General features: G+C 43.1%; 1 protein-coding gene across 1 annotated transcript; it reads left to right on the top strand.

Moving 5' to 3' along the window:
* Nucleotides 1-39: 39 nt before the first annotated feature.
* ERH (ERH mRNA splicing and mitosis factor) lies at nucleotides 40-8134 on the top strand. Its single transcript, XM_080396561.1, has 4 exons — nucleotides 40-191; nucleotides 3803-3890; nucleotides 5030-5150; nucleotides 7640-8134. The coding sequence occupies exons 1-4, from the start codon at nucleotides 189-191 to the stop codon at nucleotides 7740-7742; spliced, it is 315 nt and encodes a 104-aa protein (XP_080252687.1). The 5' UTR covers nucleotides 40-188; the 3' UTR covers nucleotides 7743-8134.
* Nucleotides 8135-22623: the final 14489 nt, after the last annotated feature.

The following is a 22623-nucleotide window of genomic DNA, read 5'->3' as shown; positions in this document are numbered from 1 at the left end:
AGCGCCAGCCGTGTGGCGCCCGCCCGCTCGGGCGCCGGCCTGGGCTCGCGTGCGCATGCGTGAGCGGCACTCTGGCGCCGCGAGCTCTATGGTCGGCCGTTAGCGCAGCGTTTCCGCCGGGCGCGGGGGTTTGTGGGGGATCGTCGCGCGCCTCTTCTCCGCGGCAGTGCTGAGGAGCGGGAGCTGTGATGGTGAGCTGGCGGGCCGGGGCCGGGGCCGGCGACTCCTCGTACCCGGCTTGGGTGGCGTGGCGGCGCCTGGGCTGCTCTCCCCTCCCCCTGGGGCAAGAGCGGCTGCCGGCGCTGCTGGCGGGAAGGTGTGGCGGGCAGCGGGAAAGGCCGCAGCCACCACTCTGGGCCCCGGTGGGCGGCAGCACGTGCTGGTGGGCTAGCGGCTTCGCGAAGTGGCGTCCCGCCGCCGGAGCCTTCCCGGTATAAAGGCCGGTGGCCCTCGAGGAGGAAGGTGGGGAGGAGGCTTCTGGCCCTGGCGCAGAGCGGGCTGCCCCGGAGTTTCAGCCCCTCCTCAGGCCCTTGGGAACGCAACTCTTTCTCGGCAGCGCTGGCTCGCGAATCGAGCCTGCTTACCTTAAATGGCTGATTTGCGTTAATTGGCTCTGTTTCTGCCCGTGCTGCTTTCTCTGCTCCTCCCCGGTGCTTGGAGGAGGGAAAGGTGGTAGCTTCTGCTTGTGGGCTGTTTGAATGGCACGCTGAAGCACAAAGGCCTACCAGTCACAGTAGTTTTTGCATTCATTTAATAAATTTGAATATCCTTAAACAAGTTGTTGCCCAGCGGTGGAAGGACAGCTTAACTGCATCTGGGTTTGCAGCAAAGCTCTGCATCTGTCTGGCACTTGCTCAAAAACAGCTTCAGCTAGAATGAGCAACTACAAGCACTGTCCCTGTTGTCCAAAGTCAAAGGCGACACTTTAACCACTTTTTTCTAGTTAGCAGAAATAACTAAAACTCATTTAGGTGTGTAAAGTATGCTACTTGGTTTCTGCACATCACTGCACATCTTATTCTTACAATACTTCCTCTTTTTGTTAGGTGGTTTGTTGGTAGGGTTTTTTTTTACTTTATTGTTTAATAGTCTACAGTTGGAAGCCTCTTTGGGCAGGTGCTGCCTAGCTCCTGAATCCTGCTGGTTTGGCTGTCTGCACTGCCTTAACCATTTTTACAGAGTTGTGCTTTCAGTAATTGGAGCACTTTCTAAAGCACCCTCTAGAAGTTCAAATTCGGATGTAATGTAAGCTATGTGGTATCTCATTCAGTGTCCTGCTTAATAGCAGCCAGTACGACCGTGCTTTTAAAGAAAATGCAAGAAACCCCAACATATATATCAGATTAATAAGAGTCTGTATTGGGCTCTTTCAGATAACCTGCTCCTAACCCATGAAGGTTTATAGATCTTCCCTTGTTTTGGTTTTCTTTTTCCTAGCAACGAGATTTTACCTGTAGGAAAACATAATAGTTATTAATTACACAGATTTTTTTGCCTGGTCACCTAGGCGCATATTCAGTAGGACAGGTAGTAGTTGGAGAAAACTTCTCTCAGGCTTCTGAACTTGTCACTTTTTTGAATTATGTGGTAGGAGAGGAGGAGCAATTTTGTCAAATCAATCAATTTCCTTTTTTTCCCTTAAGGTAAAATAATGGCAAATTCCCAAAGAAATATTTGAGATGTGATGCATTAATTCTACAATACGGGTTGTCCCAATGGCATTAATTTTAATAATTTCCAGGCCAGTATCTGATATGGATATCGTGAAGTGTCTGAAGTGATCAACAGTTTAAAGTCATGAGTCCAAATAATTTCTACGGTAAAGTTCTGAAAGAACTGGCTTACATGTCTGACTGCTGTTTTTTTCTATAATCTGATTATTGAGATAATTTCAGAATGTATACATTCATTTAGCACTCAAAGAATGGGAGGAATAGCCTGGGTATTTATAGGCCAGAAAGCGTAAAATGATTCCCCAGCAAGACATTGAGACACCAAAGACAGAGCTCACCTAATTGTGATACAGTTCCGTAACTCCTGGTCAATTCAGTTTTATGTACGCTTTGCTACATTTTGTCAATCAAATAGAGCTTTTTCTTAATACTGAATTTAGTTGAAAGAGAGAAATATGTATATGTAATCAGACACCACAGATTCAGTTTGCAAGACATTCTGAAGCTAAACCAACAGGTTTTTTTTTAGAACACAGTGACAACTGGCCAGTATATCTCGTCTGTTGTTAATAAGAAATCCTTAGTCAAATGCTCATGGGAAGTCAGAGTTGCAAGTGCTGGAACCAAGCCTTGTCATCAGCGACCAGCAAATAAAAACGGTAGTGCTGAGAAAAGTATTTTAGAATAAGTTTGGCAGTCATTTGGACTCCCTGGTAAGATGTGCCTGTTCAAGTACAATGCACTTAGGAACAGCCAGATACCAGCCACCCTTGGGGAATTCCTTTAAAATCTAGCATCCTCTGGTATACATGAAAGTAGACTTAAATGGTGTAGTCTCTTTTGTATGATATTTGTTACAGGGTGTAGCTCTAAATTCCCCGCTTTTTCCATTTCTGATGGGAAAAGTTTTGCTGCTTCTGTTTCTCCATAATTTTCCTCTACTTCTCTGTATCTCCCTCTACTACATTATTTGGAACAGCATTTACAGAACTGAAAACTGTATGCCAGGCATGGGAACGCTTATCAGTCATGGTACAAAAATCTGTACTGTTTTCTTGTATGTTCCTTGTCAATCTTAATATTTGCCATTTTTCTATTCTGTCATTGCATTTGATGAACTCCAAACTGGTATATTCATTGATATGTCCGAAGTGTGGGTCAGGATGTTTCTAGCAGCAGCTGATTAATTGAAGCCCAGTAATATACATGGGTATTTGTTTCCAGTGTGTCTTACTCTGCAGTTGCCTCCATGAATATCAACGTTGTATGCTCACCTCATATATTAGCATTGAAAATGTTGGATCCTATTAGCAGCACTGGAAATGGTGTTTTGTTGTGTGCTTGCAAACTTTCTGTGCCATGTAACCTGTTAATTAGATCACAGATTGCATGTACTTAAAAAATCTTGCTTGTTGTTTGCTCAAATTACTTGCTGTAGCCAAGTGAAAAATATTACAGAAATAATGCAAGCCACAGACTGAACAATTATCAAAGCCTTGACTGCAGAAGAACAAGCTTACAGAATCTGACATTTGGAACAGTTATCTGTGCCATAATTACTGTTTCAGTAGAGTCACTGAAGTATGAGAAATCAGTGCATCTGTTTTGCAAGAAATAATCTTGAATACTCAGTGCAGATTTGTTGTATAATTTGTGTTCCCTTGACATTAAATAAATAACTCAAAATAGCTATTACTGTTAAAATCTTTAAGGTGAGACTGACATGAAGTTGTTGGACTCCCTCCTTGCTCTTTAATTTACTAACAGCTTGCATTTGGAATAAAATAAGTAAATGCACTGATGGCGTAGCTTTTATGTATTTTTATTGGTTTGCTTTTGCGTTTAAATAGAAACTGTTATTTCCATGGTATTTTTTTCAACACAGTAGCTGCTTTACTGCTGATTCAAAGTGACGTAAGGATTGTTAGGACTGACTGGAAACAAAAATTATTAACACAGTTTATATGAATAGTAAATGCTGTTGGGAAGATGTCTGTCTTTGACTGCTAGTGCAGCATTTTAATATTACTCATCTTTTTAGTGCTTCATTCAAATAATTTAAAAAAAAAAACCACAAAGATTTTGCAAGTAAGCAGTTTTCTTTATGTTTCTTTTGTTTTGTTTTTCAGTCTCACACAATTCTACTTGTCCAGCCTACCAAGAGGCCAGAAGGCAGAACATATGCTGATTATGAATCGGTGAATGAGTGCATGGAAGGTGGGTGCAGATATGGTAGCAAAAACTGTTGTTAAAACCCCATTTTTGACATATTCCCAAGCTTACTCAGTAAGAAATTAAGTTGCTGCTCATGTTTTCCCAAGGTAATAAAATAAATTCAAAGGTGTCTCATGCTTTTAGTTTACTAAAGCTGTAGCAAACTGAAAAATAGTTATTGTTTCTAAAACTTCCTTTATATATTGAATGTCTCTTTTTGATTTATTTAGATTGAACCACATTCACTTCATGAGAGTAGGCAATGTTCTTGGTGGGACCATGCAGCAGCCTTGTCTGAATCCATTTCCTTGCAGGATCAGAGCCTACCTCTCACTAATTTTTGCTCTAGCCATGTAAAGGAAAGATTGCTACTGGAAGTAATATATAAAATAAAAGTATGTGTATTACTTATACATGATTTGCAGCCTTGTGGCATGTGTGCCAGAGAAAAGAGTCCTGCATGACTTTGAGACACATAGTAAGCTTGGAAAGAAGACTGAAATACTGCAGCTGTATGATTTAAATGTGAAAGTTCACTTAACATTAAAAAGTCTAATTCCAGGAAGTTTTGCGAGGCAAACAAAAGCCTAATGAAGACCATGTAAAGCCTCTGTGCTCACTTCAACTTTATGTTCTCCTCAAATGCATCTGAATTATATATGAGCTAGCTTAAATAAAACTCATTTAAATTCATACACAGGCTTGTGCTGTCAACTCTTACCTCAGTAGCCCTTAGAATTATCTTTCTTATGAGATTTGAGTAGCTTTATTTGACACCAGTTCTTCTCTTTCTCAGGTGTTTGTGCTGTAGGAATATATGTTGCAATTGCTGTCCTTAAATTATTGAAGGAATTTCAGGTTTCCATGGGAGCTTACTGCATGGAAAGTTACATCTTTGACAGAACTAAAACTTTTTCCTTTAGATGATGATAGTGCTTCTTTCCATGCATCTTACCAGATTTTACAATATGACATTTCAATGCAAATAGCTCTGTAGAATCGAAGTACGACGTTTATGTCTCTGTCTTCATGGTAGTAATTGCTTACCTTTCCTGATATTTGTGGCTCAATGGCTGAAGAAGTTTCAACAGGTAGAGTTGTTGTTTTTTTAATATTGCATTGATAATCTTGTTTCTCCGTAGGAGTCTGTAAAATGTATGAAGAGCATCTGAAGAGAATGAATCCCAACAGTCCATCCATTACATATGATATCAGCCAATTGTTTGACTTCATCGATGACTTGGCAGACCTCAGCTGTCTTGTGTAAGTTCAGTTGTACAAGTCCATTTTAGTGATTTGGAGAAGCCAGAAGTCTTCCATGTAAATGCTTACATGTTTTATGTGAGATCCAGTAAGGTTTGGAGTGGTTTTTGCAATAACTGTTTGTAAGGCAGCAGTATTGCTGCTGGTATGCCATGTTGCCCACTCAACTTCATTGGAATAAAGTAGCTCTGAAGAAAGCTTAGAAACTGACTTGGATTTTAGACACATTGAAGCTCCCAGCATTTCAGATACTGAAGTCCAACAGTTTAATACAGCTATATATTTTAATGCTAGAATCTGTTTACATTGGGGCTGTATCTGCCTCTGTGCAGTTGGTCTAATTCTTAAGGAGGCAGAACGATTACAGAATTTTATTTAGCTGAGGGCTGTACTAATGGTATGGTAGAAGTTGACAGAAGTGCATTGCAGCCAGCTGTTTATTTTGATTAAGGTACAGCAGGATGGAAGTTTCTGTAAATCCTAGTTAAGTGGTTGAGGAACAGATCAATCCTGCAGTGAGCCCTAGCTAATTGTTGTAAGTGTTCTTGTGAATAAATTATCTCCAGTTCTCATCTGTATGTTAAAGTTTGGGCAAGCAAAGATGGTCTTGTATACTTTCCATTCTGACTGCACTATGAAATCAAATGTTAAATTTCACTACTCAGAATATAACTGAACATTGTAACTAAATCAGTTAGTCCATGCCATGAGTACTTTTTGTACCATAAATTACACAAGGAATGGTTTGATACGACAGTGGTATCAACTTTGCAGAAATTCTGTAGGAATAAGGATACAAACCTTATATTCAAATAACAGAAGACACGGTATTTGGCTTTTGAGTCTCAGAATGCCAGAAGCTCTTTTTAAGCCAGTGAGTATCTGGCATGGACATTTCTGCAGCTCTGCTGCTCTGTCTGAAATCCAAGTGCAACTACTTGTGTAGCTGCACAAAGGCTATTGCCTTTGCCAGTTAATTCCAGTTTAAAATAAAAAGCTAGTCAAAAAAACCCTGAGCATCACATGACTTTCCTTTGCATTCTGATTTACATACAGAATCTGTGTTACTGATAGTGACTTATTACAAATGCCATTTACCAAAGTTTTCAGTGGAATAAGTGAAACAGGATTACAGTGTCTGCTGAGTTACTTTGTCCCTAGACATTCTGCCATGTTTGATCTTCAGGTGTCGTGCTGGACTGATGCAGTTTGCAAGATACTTTGGTTTAGTTTATCTAACAGACTGAAGCTAGCTACTTGCTTTAGGAAGCAGCACCTGTTTTCTAGTACAGTCTTGTGCCTGCCTTTATTAGGCTTGTAAACCCTGCGTCATGCCAAATTCTCCTTCAGCTTATAGTTTTCCACCAGATGGCACACATAGCACGTAGTGTACCAGATATGTCTTGTGTTCACAGAGATTCCTGAGGTACTTGCTCTCTGGTCTTGCAGCATAGCATTATGAATCGATTGGGGCATGGGCAGAAATCCTGAAACTAACATTTCTTATGCTGCACCAGAACTACTACTGTATCAATATAAACCAAAACTCTTTCTGTGGCCTTGAACCAGTCATGCCTGGGATTTAAATAACGAGGCTTTCTTAGAAACAGCTTGCTTAGGGTTTTTTCCTTAAGTAAGAACCGTAAATTGTTGTGGATTGAGTTAACTGGATTTTTACTTAGCTTCTTACCAATGACAATCTCACCTTTCTTATCTGATGAGAAATACGTGTACAAAGATTTAAAGACTGACCAGGACTTCCATAATTCTTGAAGCATGCACTGAAAGTGCCATCTTAATCAAAAAAGCACTCAAATTTTAATAACTAAGGGGAAAAGGAGGGCATGAATCTACACCGATAACTTCATGCAATTTGCTTTCATTTGTCAGTCTAATTCTGCTTCAGTTGAACAGTATCTTGAGTAACTGAGTTCTTTGGCCCTGGAAAGAAATCTTGCTAGTGGACTACTTTTATCAGCTAGCCCTGAATAGCAAGGAAAATTGAGTCTGTGGGTTCTTGTTTTCAGTTTGCTTTTTATGAAGTGTCCTTGTTTGTTAGATGTAAGCTCACCTTCACTGCCAGCTGGCAAGAATACTTTGTCATCCATCTATGATTCTCCCTTAGCTCCTGGAAAATTGTGCTTTTTTTCATTTTCTAAAAATCCCAGACAGAAGTGGAACACTTGAAAACTTACATAAACGCTTGCTTGAAGTAGTGTTGAAAAAGTGTTCAGCTCATTAAGACAAATCAGATTAGTTCCAACAGGAAACATTCTTCTTCATTCTGAGCTCCAGAATATTGAGGTCCTCCATTTGTTGTCTGAATTAAAATACAAACACACTGATCTGGACATTCAGTAGTCCTTGGAGCATCTGGTTTTATTTCAGGTTCTTACTGCTGGGTAACTGCTTCTCAGGGAACAGGATAAATCTGTAAACACACTACAGGACAGAGTAATATTACCTTATTTTTTTTTTCCGCTTTCTAGTTACCGTGCTGATACTCAGACGTACCAACCGTACAATAAAGACTGGATAAAGGAGAAGATCTATGTCCTCCTCCGCAGGCAGGCCCAGCAAGCAAGCAAATAATGGAGACACCATCATCACATGGGTTTGGGGGAGGGCTTGGACAACAGGTGTGTACAGAGTGTAGTAGTGAACGTTTTGTATTATAGTCATCCTGTTGCCATCTTGTTAAACTCTTTAGTAAGGCCTGAATGTATTGTTAGCAGTGGAAGGATTTTGTTGGATTTGACTTTTTTTCAGTGTAAATGGAGAAGAAAGCAAAACATCTTCAGCAGAGTTTTAATTTGGTTTTTTTCTTCTGGTTAGCTGATGGTCCTACCTTATTTGAACCCTGGGGGCTGTTCACATTGTACTTTGCCACATTCACTGTATGTGCCCTCCTGTGGGGTATCCAACATTCAGTTATGACCTTGAGACTGTCTTAATGGGGAATAAAAAACTACCCTTTAGTTAAACTTGAGTGCTGAATTTTGTGGGTTTTGCCAAACAACAAATTAAATCATCTTGCCTGTTTGTCAAGGAACAGCTTGGAAGGTTATGAGGACTGAACCAACAGTTGTTTGCAATGTTACAGCACGGCTCAAGCTCTGGCCTGCCAAGTTAACTTCTCTGACCTAGTCTTGAGTACTGTCGTTCCTGGGGATCTTTGGGAAACAGCAACCCTCTTGCACTCTAAACTTGATTTTTCTACAAGGCAGGGTTCAGGTAAGTGTGTCTGCTCTGAGATAGGTGATAGGTAAGAGCAGGCTGAATGTATCACAGACCCTGTGAATCAGTCTACTTCCAGCCTTCCCCCGAGAAGGGAATAGTCATCAAAACTATTTGCGCTGCCTATCTGCCCCAAACTGCGTTTTCTCTTTACAAAGGCTAAGGATGTGCCTGTTTGCACATGCTGTAAAGTTGTATCTGCCCCTGGGTACCTTGCACACTGATGTCTTTGTAATTCTGCTGTTCTGAAAAAGGTTGTTTTCGAGGACATAGTAGACCAAAAAATAACAGCAGGTAGAAAAGCTAGGCTGGCTTGATACTTTGTGCCTTGGTGTTAGTCCAGAGTTCACCTACTATATGTACGGATTTGAGTCATGGACTGTGCAGGTATACTCAACCAGGACCAGTTCCAGGCTTAACAGAGGAATTCTCTCCAGTGCACTTAACTTACTAATGCACATCAATAGTTTCTGATGCACCTCACAGCAAATGGATTGGCTTGAAAGAATCTGAGGTCAAATTGTCTGTCTATAGTAAAGCTTTAATGAAAATAGCTTCACTTAAGTGATAAGTAATAGAGTCTGAAGAATTAGAATCAAATTACTGAAGACTTAGAATTTCTTAGAAAGGTATTGGGAGAGAGTGTTATTTTTTCTCAACACAAATAGGAACTGGAGATTAGACCTACTAGCTCTACAGTTCTAGTGACCAGGAATCAGTTCAATCTGCTAACATCAAAACATGCTTCCTTTATTATAAAGTGATACTCAAAACATAGTAGGTCAGAAGTACATTAATCCACCTAAGGTTACTTAAATCTGCAAATACTTCTGTATGGAAGTTTTATATCCAAATGCAGCTTGACACAGCAAGTAAAATTTGTAAAATTCGTTATTATCCCGTATAACAACATTCAGTTTTTATATAAACAATGTTATTTAAACAGTTGGTATAGCAAGTAGTAAAATAACATTCTTTCCTAACATGTTTGAAGTTAACTTCTGGCAAATGTTTACCATTTTTTGGATAAAAATTGCAGTATTCTCATGGTGGATCATTCAGGGTGCTAAGTAGGATGCAGTTATTGAAGCCAAATAACCATCCCTTCTCACTTCCCATCACATTGCAAATAGTGATTTAGTATTTTCCTCATTCTCTGAGCTCGTTTTCATTTTAAGGAAAACCAGCAATGTGGGCTCTTTCCTTATTGTGAAGAGGGCAAGGAGTATGCTGAATCTGTATTAATCAGGAACTTGGAACATAACACAGCTTTTTCTTCAAAGATAACCTAAAGTTTGGTCTGATAAAAAAGATAAATACTTTCCTCTTGGTTTTGGCTCTAGTACAGTAACTGTGCAAACTAAGACCAGTAAACAAGTACAAAATAGTTTCTCGTACTAGAGCAAAAAAATGGGAAGAAGGCACTTTAAAGCACGTGATAATAAACATTTCTTCTTTATGAAAGGGACTTTGTGAAGGTAAATATTTTGGAAAGTAGGAGGTAAACAAGCTTTAAGGTTAATGCACCTCTGTCATCATCTCAGTAATTGAAGTTTTCACGGAATTAGCAAATGCAAGTAGATATTCCTTTTATACCTCTGGAGCCTAGACAGCCTTCCACCATGGTCTGTAGTACACGTTAAGAGAAGGGACTTGGGCATCATTCCTCTTTTCCCCATTGTCACCCAGGTAGAAGTCTTTTTTTTTTTTTCCCCTCCCCCTGAAATAAGCTACTAGTTAAAACTGGTGCATAGTTCTTGAGCTGCTGTTCTCCATACTCCTTTAGAGTTGCCTTTTACTTGATCAACTGTTCACAAAACAACAGATTTGTTGCTCAACTGGGCAGCTGACCAAATACACTGGAAGGAAAAAAAATAAATGCTGTAGCATCTACCTGATGCGCAACTGGTTAGAAAGAAGAATCTGGAAAGCTGTCTCCGACTAACCACCACCTTCAGAAATACAGTAAAGAGGGTTATGTGCACTTTGAAACCTGTAATGTGCTAGTAGACTGGCACTCTAGTGATGTAGTCTGTTGCAGCAGGCCAGGTGAAAAACTACTCCAGTTTGCTCCCTCAAGCCTTTCCAGTGAAGGATGGTAACAGAGTTTAGGACTTCCTCCAGTCGCACCTGTCCTTATAGGCCTAGGGCAGCGTTTCGCATTTGCAGAAATTCAGCTGCTTTAAAAGAGAGGTTGGCCAGCAGCATTTTGCAATGAAAGCCATGAAAAAGTGACATAATTGCAGGATGTATGTTAGGAAAGAATCTATCATCCCGTGCATGCTTTGCCTGTGGCAGATTGGTGCCTCTTGAATAAAAGAGAGATACAAGTAGCAGTGCTGGTCATGCCTGGTACAGTGTACAAGTAAATGATAAAATAAATTATACTGTCTGTTTCTACAGGAGTATTATAAAACAGGTACGGTATTATAAAAACAGGGGTAAAGAATGGAGTCCAGAGACCTAGTATTTCCACACTTGGAAACACTTGATTGTTTTTTTGTTTTTTTTTTAAAAGCAAGTCCATTAAGCAAGCCTAGCCTCAGTCCAGGGACATGCGTGAGCCCTCATCCACTTGCCAGGGGTACAGAGCAACTGAGGTGCTGGCCTGACTTCTCCTTGGCTTGTGGAGGCACGAGCCATGCTGCGTCTTTTCTAATCGTGGAATACACAAGTCCTCACACAGTCTCTTGACTGCCTGCTGCTAATTTCAGGTTGAGGCATGACCAGAACGTACAACTCATTTATTGACATGGCTATTCACTAAGTAAATAGTAAGGTGAAGTTTTGTGATATGGCGGGAGCTGATCTAACAGTTCATTGCTGTTGAAAGGCATAATCATAGAACGGTTTGGGTGCATGCAACCTGTGAAAGAGACACTGGGTGCTGTGAGGAAGGGGAGAGCCAGACTGCCAGTCGGTACCAACAAGCAGAGTAGATCATCACTTTAAAAAAAAAAAATTCTTATCCGAGATGCTGAGAACAAAGTCAAGCATGGTAGATGCTGTTGCAGAAAACAGTAGCTAAATTGTCATTTATATATGTAAGGACCAGTTTATGTACCATTGCATGCTCCTGCCAGTCTGTAACGCACTGAGGCAGGGGGGAACCCCAGTAGGATTAGAGCGAGTGTATTTGACACCACAGTAATAAACAGGATCACTCTTTTAGAGGAATCCCACTCTGCAGTCTCCTTCCATATGCTGAAGGGGGATTGTGAAAAGCAAAACTGAGTTTGTATTCCTGCTATGAAGGTGGAATAAGCTAGGTTATTAAAATACCAGTCTGCAGTTTCTTTCATCATCACATTCTTTTAAAATAGACTGAAATCACGACATCCATCACAATACATCATAAGCACAGCAGGACAGTAGCATCCCCATCGTTACATCAGTCTGTTCTCATGCTTAACACCACTGTCACGTACAGTGGAGGAAAGAAAAGAATAGTAGTAGCCAAGAATACCTTGTTACCTTTGTTAGTAGCTAATGTATGTGCTTTAGAAAAACTTGTTTACAGCAAGAGGAGACTTAACCAGTTATAGTATTTTTTAGGTTAGAAGAACCACTAGATTTTTCACTTACATTAGAAAGAGGTAAGAAAGTTGGAGAGTTATTGGTTGTGATCTCATTACCATATGCCAAGCAATGTGCTAGTTCGTGATGCACTGAAAGTGAAGATGCTTCTTAAGACACTTTACTCTGAGAGGGAGGAAGAGAATGCTCCAGCTACTTTGCTTTAGAGTAAATGAACAGTTATATAAATTTGCAATTCACACTGAATAATGACCTGATTGTACTTAAACTCAGCTATATTAGAAACTCAATCCATCAAGAAAGCTAACAAACAGAAAAATGAAGAGTAGCTGGATTATAAGTACGAAGTAATTTCAAGCTCCTGTTTTTTCAGCTGCTATGAGACTGTTAAGTGTCTCCTAGACCCTAGTGAGCATTAAAACAAATAAATTATAAATCCTCTGTCTTACCATCATCATAAGTTCGGGTGGAGTGGGGGGCAGGGGAGCATAATTTAGCAATTCCTCAGCAGGAGATGGGTTATGGCTGAGGCTAGTAACCGAGTCTGAGATTTTCAGCCTCACTGAGCATCTGAGCCACTCACCTTACAGGTATCCACTTTCCCTTGAGGTCTAGGAGTGCCGACTTCAGTATTTGTCTCAAGATAAAAGGATAAATAAGTTGTACTAGCTATACATAAACCACAAGAGTAAATCTGTTGAAATAGAACATTGTCTTAGAGCTCTGCCATATTTGTCAGTACTCTCAGGTTTTCTACACTGAGTGTCTTGCCTGCTGTAAGGTTACTTGGTGTTGACTGAATATAACATACCATTCACTGAATCAAGCAGAGATGTTTGGTTTTGCGTGGTACAAGGCAGCGTTCTATTCTGACCCATAATAAATGCTTCATCTTCACTAGGATGTGTCCAAAAAGGATTAAAATTGAGGTAGACCTACCTATCTGGATTTGTTACAGGAAAACATCAGATTCTAGCAATTGGTTTTCTCAATGCTGTAATCTGAGCTATGGCTGTATGAACAGTTTATCTGGATGAGATTTGGGTATAGCTGCAATTTATAGATTTTATTCCTACTGTTTGTGCTGAGTGTGCATATGACACGCAAGTAAAACTTGCATGCTATTTATCCCAGCTCGGTGCCATCCCTGGTGAAGCATTAGCAAGGGTTTTGTTAACAAATCCGTGCACACCATAGTCAGTCTGGTGCTGTAAGCCCTGCAGTGTCTGCACAGTCCTTCCAGCTAAGACAGTTGGCATGCACTGCTGCCTGAGCCTCAGCCATCGCATGGGACATGCACACAGCTTCTGGAACTCTGCACAGCTGCTGCATGCCTTGTGTTTGTGCCATGTAAGTCAACAAGACCTGGAGAAGAGAAAAATTTGGCTGTGTCTGGACTCTACCACCGGCTAAATGTGACACTTGTACAGCCCAGATCTCTAATGCACCAGTGCTTCCATCTAGCACATTGAATTGCTGTTCAGACAGCTGCTCCATTGACGGTGCAGGAAACAGCCTCCAAAGTTCGAATGATGACGTCCTTAGTTACCTAGGGGATTTGGTTTCACATACTCCCAACACAAACCCGTTGCCCTGAGAGGCTGGGGAACACCCATCCTTCGAGATGTGCAAGACTGACTGGACACAGCACCGAGCAACCTGATCTGGTTAGTCCTGCTTCGAGCAGGGTTTGGCTACGTGACTTCTGGAGCTTTCTTCCAACCTAAATTATCCACCATTCTATTGAACTCACTACTGGAATATCCCATATCATGAAAAAGAGGAAACCTAAGCTTTGAATCTCTACTCTGACCAATGTCATGCAAGCATTTGAACTCTGTGTTCCCCAGGCCTTGTAAGACAGTGCTGCAAATGGATATTGCTGCAAATAGGACAGGCTGTCAAGTGCTTGGGAGTGGGTTTGTGTGACACAGCAGTAGTCTTCACGAGGCTACAGAAAGCGCAGCTAGCCCGCATTGACAAAGACAGGGTCCAGAACAGTCAGATTTGGTCTTGTTCTGATACTCTCTTTGTATGGATGAAGGTGCACATGGGACACTGAGAATAATGCCTTGTCATAGAGATTTAGTCCTGAGAGGTCTCCAGACCTGCCACCCAGATGCAGCCCCCTGCACTGCCCCTTTCCATCCTTCAACAGGTTAAAAAAAAATATCTGTTTAAGAGATAAAAGAGATAAAAAGTGATGTACTAATAGGGAAAGCTCAAGGACACTGCAAAGGGCCAGGGGCAGGTAAGAAACAGGCCATGAATGGCAATGGAGAGACAAGCAATCACACCTGTGCCCCTGCCTCCACCCCCACCCCACCCGCTAATCCCACCAGGAGGCAAAGACATCCTAATGCAGCATCCAGCAATGTACTTGCAGGGGAAAGAGGAAAATCAATGCCACTAGGACTAGAAGTAGACCTTGCTCCACATTTCATTTTCATTTATGCCTACTCAGGTTCTGAGCAGGAAGGAAGCGTGTGTGGGGAAGAGAGGTGTCTTTTCTCTCTTAATACATTAACTTGATCTTTGAGGGAATTCCTAGCTTGTACACCTACTCCACTCTAACACTGGAATGTAGCAGAAGCACAAGCAGAAGCAGAAGAGACGTAAACAGAGTGTAGCAAGCCGAGTCAGCATTCAAGCCTCCTCTTCCAAGAAGTGCGTTTCTCAAACCCAGAATTGTTTCTTCTCCATCCCCATCATCTCAAGCCAGTGCCAAATGAATGCAGCTTTCCTTGCCTGGCTTGTAATGCTCTTCTAGAACACACTTGTCAGCTCATTAGTATCCTTCTAGATTCTGGGCCAAGTAAGTTTAATTTCAATTTTTATCCACTTTGTGCTAGTAGCATCTTTTAGTATTTTTTCTCCAAGTACTTCTCCCTTCACCACCCAGGAAAAGCAATCATTCCCATCTCAGTTTTGCTAAGTGAGTAACTTGTGATTGATAGTTTCTTCTTGTACAAGAAGTTGCTTTTTCTCCTGCTCATCCTAGCAGTTTTCTGCAGCTTTTCCTGTCTTAAGTTTGTCTTTCATTGAACATAGTTATCATTCTCAGCACCTGCAGCTCTTAATGAAGTTTACCAATCCTTCATACCATGCTAACGATACCTCTTTAGTCTTTACCAAGAATGAATCATTTAATGCCTCCTAAAATTAAACGTGTTGTTTTTGTGCTTACAGCACAATTGTTCAGTGATCACACAGTGCACCCTCTATCATCTCCAAGTAAAAGCACTCATTATTCCTACAAAATGAAACAACTTCAGCTAGAAAGCTTGAGAAAGAGACTCACGAGAATAGCCAAGCATTTCATCTTAATGAGGACAGTCACGTCAGATATTGCAGAGAACTCAAAGCCTGTCTGAAGAGAGCAGAGCAGGGGCTACATTAACCACAAAACTGTGCTGCTCTATTTCTTAGCAGAAAGGCACCCAAATCAGGTCAGTCATAGCTCCAGGAAGTATTTCCCATCTAAAAATCCCAAGGAAAACCAGGCACCTCCCTCCACGGGCTAATAGTCTTGTTAGCATATTGCATAACCTAGGCAGCTCTCTGCTCAGCACACCAGCTTCTGCCTGCCTTCCTTACTCCTCAGACCCCGTTCCCCCTGGGTACGGGAAGCCCAGGCATCTCACTTGGAGCCCCAGCTTCCTCCTGCGGGGGAACAGCAGCCAGTAGAATTTTTATCAATCCCCTCCTTTCCCCAAGACACCTCAAGTAAAATATTTTAAGCTCCATAAATCTGATTTCTCCATTTAAATAATTGCTGTAGAAAATTCATGACTACCTCCGGGCATGTTGTCATTAGAAGTTAGATATCACTTAAATCTAGTCACAAGGACAATGGAGAGCCAGCCTCAAAGGTGGTTGACACATAATGCAGATTGAAAAAACAACCCATGTGACTTACCCAGGCTCTCTTGTGGCTCCTGAAGTAACGTACAAGTAAAATGCAGGTCCCAGCCCAGTACCATTTGAGCAGCTTAATGCCAAGCGCTTTGGTCCAATTCTTCCTTTCCCTCCTCACCCATGCATTGACCTAACTGATATCTCTTGCCCTACCTTCCATCAAAAGCTGACACTCAGCCCAACTAGTAACAAGTGGTGCTAATTAGTTAATGCAGAAGATCCTCTGACAATTAAAACACACCCTGCTTCCTACTTACTTAGGTAAGCCCCATAAAGAAAAACCCACCAATGGTTGTTAAATGCAAGGATGTTCTCCCTAATTCAGGATGTCAATGCATCAGGAGCTACTGAGGGCCCTGAGAGCATTTTGGGAGAGTAGGACCTTCCCACTGCCCTGTCCTTACATCTTCCCTTAGACACCTGGTATGGGTCACTGACAGAAACAGGCTAATGGACCAGGTGGCACTTTTATCCAATCAGATACACATAAGTGCTCTATGTTGAGGTTTTGTGTTGGATTTTTTTTTTTACTTGACTAATGTTTTCCACAGATGTTTTGCAGGGAAGATGAAACTGTCTGTGCAGACCTAAGGTAGATAAGGAGTTGCAATAGGTAGCATTTTTCTTCATGCATTTCCCAAGTATTTTCCTCATTGTTTCCACAAGGTTGGTGTTTTGGAGGTGTCATGAGAATGAGAGAACTGGAGACGGTGTAACTCTAGCTGACACAGTTGATGTTTAGGAGCTGTTTACTCACAGGCTCCATGAAGACGCAGAAAATACTTGCCCCAGAGTGCAAGTGGTACTACAAATTAGTTGAAATACCCACTTCATGGCACTGAGTGGTTTTTAAAGTGACCCTTAACATGGCAGATAACTTTCTTTGTAAACTTAAATGCAATTAATAATACTGATTTAGCCACATCCGTGTTTCTTTGAAGTCTAATGCTTTAGCACTCCTGCAGTTATTTCTCCAGATGAGTTCTAGGGGCCTTGGCAATTACTTGCTGCTGCTATTTTGACCCTGTGCCGTAGGAGCATAAACTGGGTTATAGAAAGTCCATCTGAGTCCATTTAATGAACTACATGAATCAGAGCCCTACAATAAAGCTCAATTAGAAATAAGAGCACAGAGAATATTGATCCCCTTAAAACCTTTCACAGCTTTCAGGAACTGCTTGGTCACTCATGGCTACAGCAGGCACCAAGCTTTTCCTGCCAGTTCCTTTTCCTTAGTTTACTGGGATTATGGCCAGATTAAGATGTGATTGAACAGATCATCTGGTGGGGGCCCTGGGGTATGAGGGAGAGCCCCCAAATAACCCTTCTCACATATACTCACAGTCCTCTGGGTCAGGTTTTACTACTGCCTAGTTCAGAGGAGGTTTCTACAGCAGTGCTTGCTTTTCCTCTGAGCAATGCCAAAAAAACCCCGTTGAGACTTTGTAATGTGTTTTACTGATGGGCATGGTGCCTAGAGGCTCTGAGTTCGCAGGGGTCACAGATGATAGCATTACCATGCAAACCCACAAAAGGGTCCCATCGACCCCACTGACTCAAGACCTTCAGCCTTGTTTGCAGTGTATTACAGGATAAAGAACCCCTGCGGTAATGAAGCACACATTAGTCAAATGAGACATTTGAATAAGAACCTTGAGACACGTGCATTAAGAGTGATGTATGGCACCCCAGCCAAAATATAGGGCTCAAAGTCAGATGATTTCAAACTCTTCCGGGCTGTACCCTGGATGATGGTGTCCAGAAGCTCAGATCCAAAGAGTGGGATTTTAATTATTAGATCTCACACTGGAATCCAAAATCCTCTATTCAGCTGTTGTCCAAAGCTGGGTTTACCTCCAACATGTATATCTCAGACTTAACAATTCATGACCTGCTCCAACACCTACAGAAGTGTTTTAGTCTCAGCTGTGTTCAGACCATCTCTGTGCATAAGTGCTAAAGGAACTCATAAACACGGTGTTGCTCCATTTCCCTTGATTTGGTGAGCCTTTTCAGAGCCCAGCCATTGCAAATAAATGTAAAAATAAAACAACAGCCACTGCTTGCTCTGTTTCACCAAGCTGTATAGACTTGTCTGGAGCTGGCAGGAGGGATTAAGAGGCAAAACACTGAACATCTTATGGTGAGGCTCTTTGGAAACCCTTGGTATGGAATATCTGAAGATGACCTGCACCAGGGGGAAAGTAATTACACTTTTCTAGCAGCAGCTGGGGCATTTGCATGGCAGGAAGAGCCTGCATTCCAGGCACTGCTCCAAAGGGTGTTTATGAACTTGAAATTAAATGGTTACAGAATAAAAATGCAAAATAATTCCTGAAGCAATCTCAGGCTCCAGGCCTTGCTCCAGAGACAGAAAGCTCTTGAACCACCAGGCTAGCATCATGCATCCTTTGTCCAAATTAATCTTTATTATAAGGTGAGGCATAAGACAGAGCAGGTTTAGCAGGCAGAGCTAAGAATGCCTTCCAAAACTCCACTTTGAGCAACCCCAGTTTCCCAGAGGGTCTGTTCCTTCATTGATAGATTGCGTTGGTACAAGGGTGGGAGTGATTCCTGGCAGCCATATGAGGTGCAGTGAGCAGACCCCTCCTATGGATTGCCCCTAGCAGGAGGCTCTGCTGCTCTTGGGAAAGCCCCTGGAATAGCCCTGCGGCAGCCCCGCGGGATTCATAGTTCCACCTGTGCGACGGATGTTCCTGGGCAAAGGGGCTATGGCTTCACTGGCAGCTGCGGGTCCTGCCAAGGGCTCTCGGATGCTGCAGGCAGCCACCAGTGACCTGCCTGTGTCCTGTTCTGCCCTGGGAAAGAGAGGCTGCGAAGGCAGGTTAAAGCCAGCTTGTCTGCCACCCTGCTCCTCAGGGCTAAGCTCACCTCTGATCCGTGGACCCGACCTAGGCTGATGCCAGGCTGGTGTTGTTCACTGACAATATTTATTTTTAATAAGATCCAAATTAAGCTGGGGGAGAGGGGGGAAGGGAAGAGTTTCATAGAAGTCCAGACCCCTTTTCCCTCAGGAAAAAGGATTTGTGCTCAGGAGGCTTCCCCAAGTTCTTCAGCATAGACAGGCTCAGCACTTGCAGACACCTGACAAAGTCCTGCCAAAAATGTTTAAACAGAGGTGATGTGTGACACGTTAAACATTGCTAATGAGCATCAGGTGTTTGCAGGGGAAAATGGCTCTTCATCTTAGATATAGTAATTATTTTAAAGATCTATTTAGCATTTAGATTGCTTGGGGGGAAAGAGCTTGGAGCAGTTGATTGCCTTGAAAAATGCTCCAGTATTAAGTGGGTCTCTATGAACGTTGCTTTTATCTACTCAGACAGAAAGCAGAGGTGACACTTCAGCCTGGGATAATTAGAGGGACTTTGACATCATTTGCTTGTCCTTGTCAACAGCATTATAACACGTAGCCTCTAGTTAAACAAACACACACAACAAATCTCGCACAATAGCATTTAAGGGAGTTAAAATACAAAACGCTACAACATGCTGCACTGAGCCTTGAGAGGAGCTGTGAAAGAAGCAGCCTGAACATTTGCACTCCGTAATTTAACCCCAAGCAGAAGACCCCTTGGTATGCTTTTAGACTTGGCTACATCTGCTGCATATTTAATACCTGTTTTCATCAACAGACATTTATGGCTGCAGCAGCATCAGCTCTCACAGGCTGAGTGACCCTTGGAGGTGAAGGCTCACATGAAAATCCCAGAGATGGCAGGAGTAAGAGCAATTGCTAAGCAAGGGACTGAACTCTTCTGTGGCAGTGGACTATCTCAGCCCTCAGTCGGGCTGCGCTGTGCTACCCTGCGCCAATAAGCCTGGTCTAGGGGATGGTTTAAAGCTATTCAGGGTTGGCCAAAAGGACAAGCAGCCTGCAAGACTAAGACACTAGGCTGAGCAAATCCAGCCATTTGGAATCAAGTCTCTGCTACAGCTTGCTATTTTCCCTCAAAAATCTGAGAAACAACCTAGAAAAAAATTACTTCTGCCTCAAAGTGGTCCCCCCGTGTCTGGGGTGGCTGAAACACCATTTACATGCTTCCCAACCTGCAGCATGTTCAGCAGCAGAGACAGTCCAGATGATGTTATAAAGCCCACATAGTCAATCAAGCCTTCAACACAGCAACTGTCATGAAGATGACTTCAATGGGGAGAAATATCAGTGTACTGAGCAGCAATGCAGCTAAACAGAGACAGGTAGGGCATTTCAAGGGGGAAGAGAGGTGATGCTGGACACTGAGGAAGGATCTGTATAGAGCATCCCCTGAACACTGTCAGTACAGAAGGTAGACCTGCTCCAAGAATTAGGTGTTTCTCTCCTTCCTTGTAGCCACTTCAAGATTTAGATGTTTTAGTACTAGTTTCCCTGTGTCTGTTGTTGAAGAAATGCCAGGCAGCATAACTGCCGAGCTCCCCTCTAGCCCGCTCAGTCTCACCTGCCTCGGGGCAGATCTCTACTGCTGCTTCTGCCACAAAACCAGCAACTGCTGATCCACGGCATTCTCCCAGCCACTCGCATTTCTTAAAGCCAGCAGCATTAAAATGCTCAATCAGAAATTTAATCCAAACAAAAACAATGATCAGACTGTGTCTGTTTCCCAAATCTGACAAGTGCACACGCTAGTGAGTAACACTCCCCCCCAACCCTGCAAAAAGAGAAGGAAAAATGCAGCGGTGAGGGGAAAGCCTACCATCAATTTCTGGTAAGAAAAATGTTTCTCTGTTCTGTCGCCTCACTCATAAAGTCTGTTTTAAGACCAGAAAGGAGAAAAGCAGACGTTAGTGAAGATGATGGCAAAAGACACACAGACTAAATGGAGCAAGAATGTCACCTTTGCTTTCCTGCCTGGCTGGCAGGATGCGGGCAGGCAGCAGCCGCAGGGCAGGTCGCTGCTGCAGTCAGCACAGCACGGAGATCAGCAGGGGCAAACTGCCCCAGCAGGGGCACAGGGGCTGAGGCACCTTGCGCTGCTTGCTGAGCTGGCGCCCGAGCGAGGGCTGGCATCCCGCAGCATCACCGCCAGCGCCGCACACTCGGGCTGCTCGAGCAAGGGAAGGACTCCACGAAGAATTAAACAACCTGCGGGAGAAGATTTATGAGGCAACACCAATAACAGAAATGGTCCCTCTTTGCCCGGTAGAAAGTGCTTTTCTAAGGTGGCTGAATTAAAGTGGCAGCCAGATGGAACCATTCCCAGTTTGGAGAAGGGAAAGGAGTACTGGGAACTGATGTGACTGGTCTGCAGTCACTGAGAAACACAGTTGAAGCAGAACATATCCTCTTTCCTCTGTCCCTTGGTAAGATGAGGTAAAACTCAGGATTAACTGTCCCTGTTATGTGTTCTCCACTGAATTTCCAGATGTAGCACTGGTGGCTCCTGTGTTTATTTAAAAAGGGAAGGAATCACTGGGACGAGGGGAGGAAAAGATCTTCTAGTTCAGGCCTGGCCAGTCTTGGACTGTCTGATCCTCACTGAGATCCTGAGAAACAAGACTCAGGAGACCTGTTTCAGAAAGATCCAAGGAGAGAAGCAGGTGGGTGCAACTGGGTCCAACATCTGGGATGGGCCATCAACCTCAACTCACCCCGGTGCCCCACTTTCTGCTGCAGCCCCGCTGCCAGCCACGTAGCATCCCTCTGGTGGGAGCAAGGCTTGGAATTCACACTTCTTCCAAGCCTTGCTGGCTACCCAGCACAGGCCACGCTGTCCCCTGAAGGGCTGGGGGCAGCAGGGATTAGAAACAAGAGACAGGTCTCTGCTGTCCTCAGAGTCTGACCCACAGTCGTCTTGTCTTAGAAACACCTCCAGCCATCAAAGGAAGACTCCTGCTCCTTTCACACACTTTTCTTCTTTACCCTGTTGCACTACTCCTGTGTGAGCTGAAAAGCATTCACCAGCTGCCTTCCCATTTTTTATACTCTGGAAACTATGGCCACATTTGAGTGCCCTCATACCTATTTCAGCGCTTCCCCTGCCACTGCTTTTCTGCCTGGCACAGCATGGGGAACAATGCTGCTTCTCTTTAGCAAGGTCAAAATGCAAATCATCACCTTCAAAATATACCAGCATTGACACGATTTCTGGTTTGTCCCCATTCTATGTTGGGAGGACTGCAAAACAAGGTGTTTTGGTGGGTAAAGAAATTCACACACACACTGGTGCAATTCACCTCTTCAAATAAGCTGTTTTCTCTCTTTTGCATGCAGCTGCCCCACCACTTCAAAACCTTTGTGATTTCTTCCTAAATACAGCTATACCGCAGGGCCAGTTCTGGTCACCCAGCTGCTAAAGGGAAACCAACGTAAGACAGCAGCAGGTCTACAGGTTAAAACTAAATAACCATCAGGAGACGCCACGGCAGCCCCATGGGGCAGTGACATGACATGCCAAGGTGTGAGGTGGAGATCTCCAGAGCTGAGGTGAAGCCTGTGAGAGCTCACAACCACCCGAGGAGCCAGCAGCCAGCACGCTTGCAGGAAGCTCAGGCTGCTGCAGAGAAGGTGGTACTGAGATCCACCCATCAGTTGAGATGGAGATGGGGAGAAGGCACAGCAGCCCTGGGCTCTGACCACAAAATTCAGGGAGAAGAGCCCTTGGGAAAAGAAACTTGAGACAGATGAGGAGGTGCTTAGGGACCCATGGGGGGCTTTTTAGGTCAGTGACCCCATTTTGTTCAGTTCACGCTCATGAATTTGTGCATCCCTCTCAGCGCTGGTCACCTCATCACCCACACACCACTACTGTTGTTACTGCCA

Source organism: Falco punctatus (assembly GCF_963210335.1).
Source record: "Falco punctatus genome assembly, chromosome: 7".
NCBI classification, from domain to species: domain Eukaryota; kingdom Metazoa; phylum Chordata; class Aves; order Falconiformes; family Falconidae; genus Falco; species Falco punctatus.
Note: the sequence above shows the minus strand (reverse complement) of the source record. Positions and strands in the feature narration are given on the sequence as shown.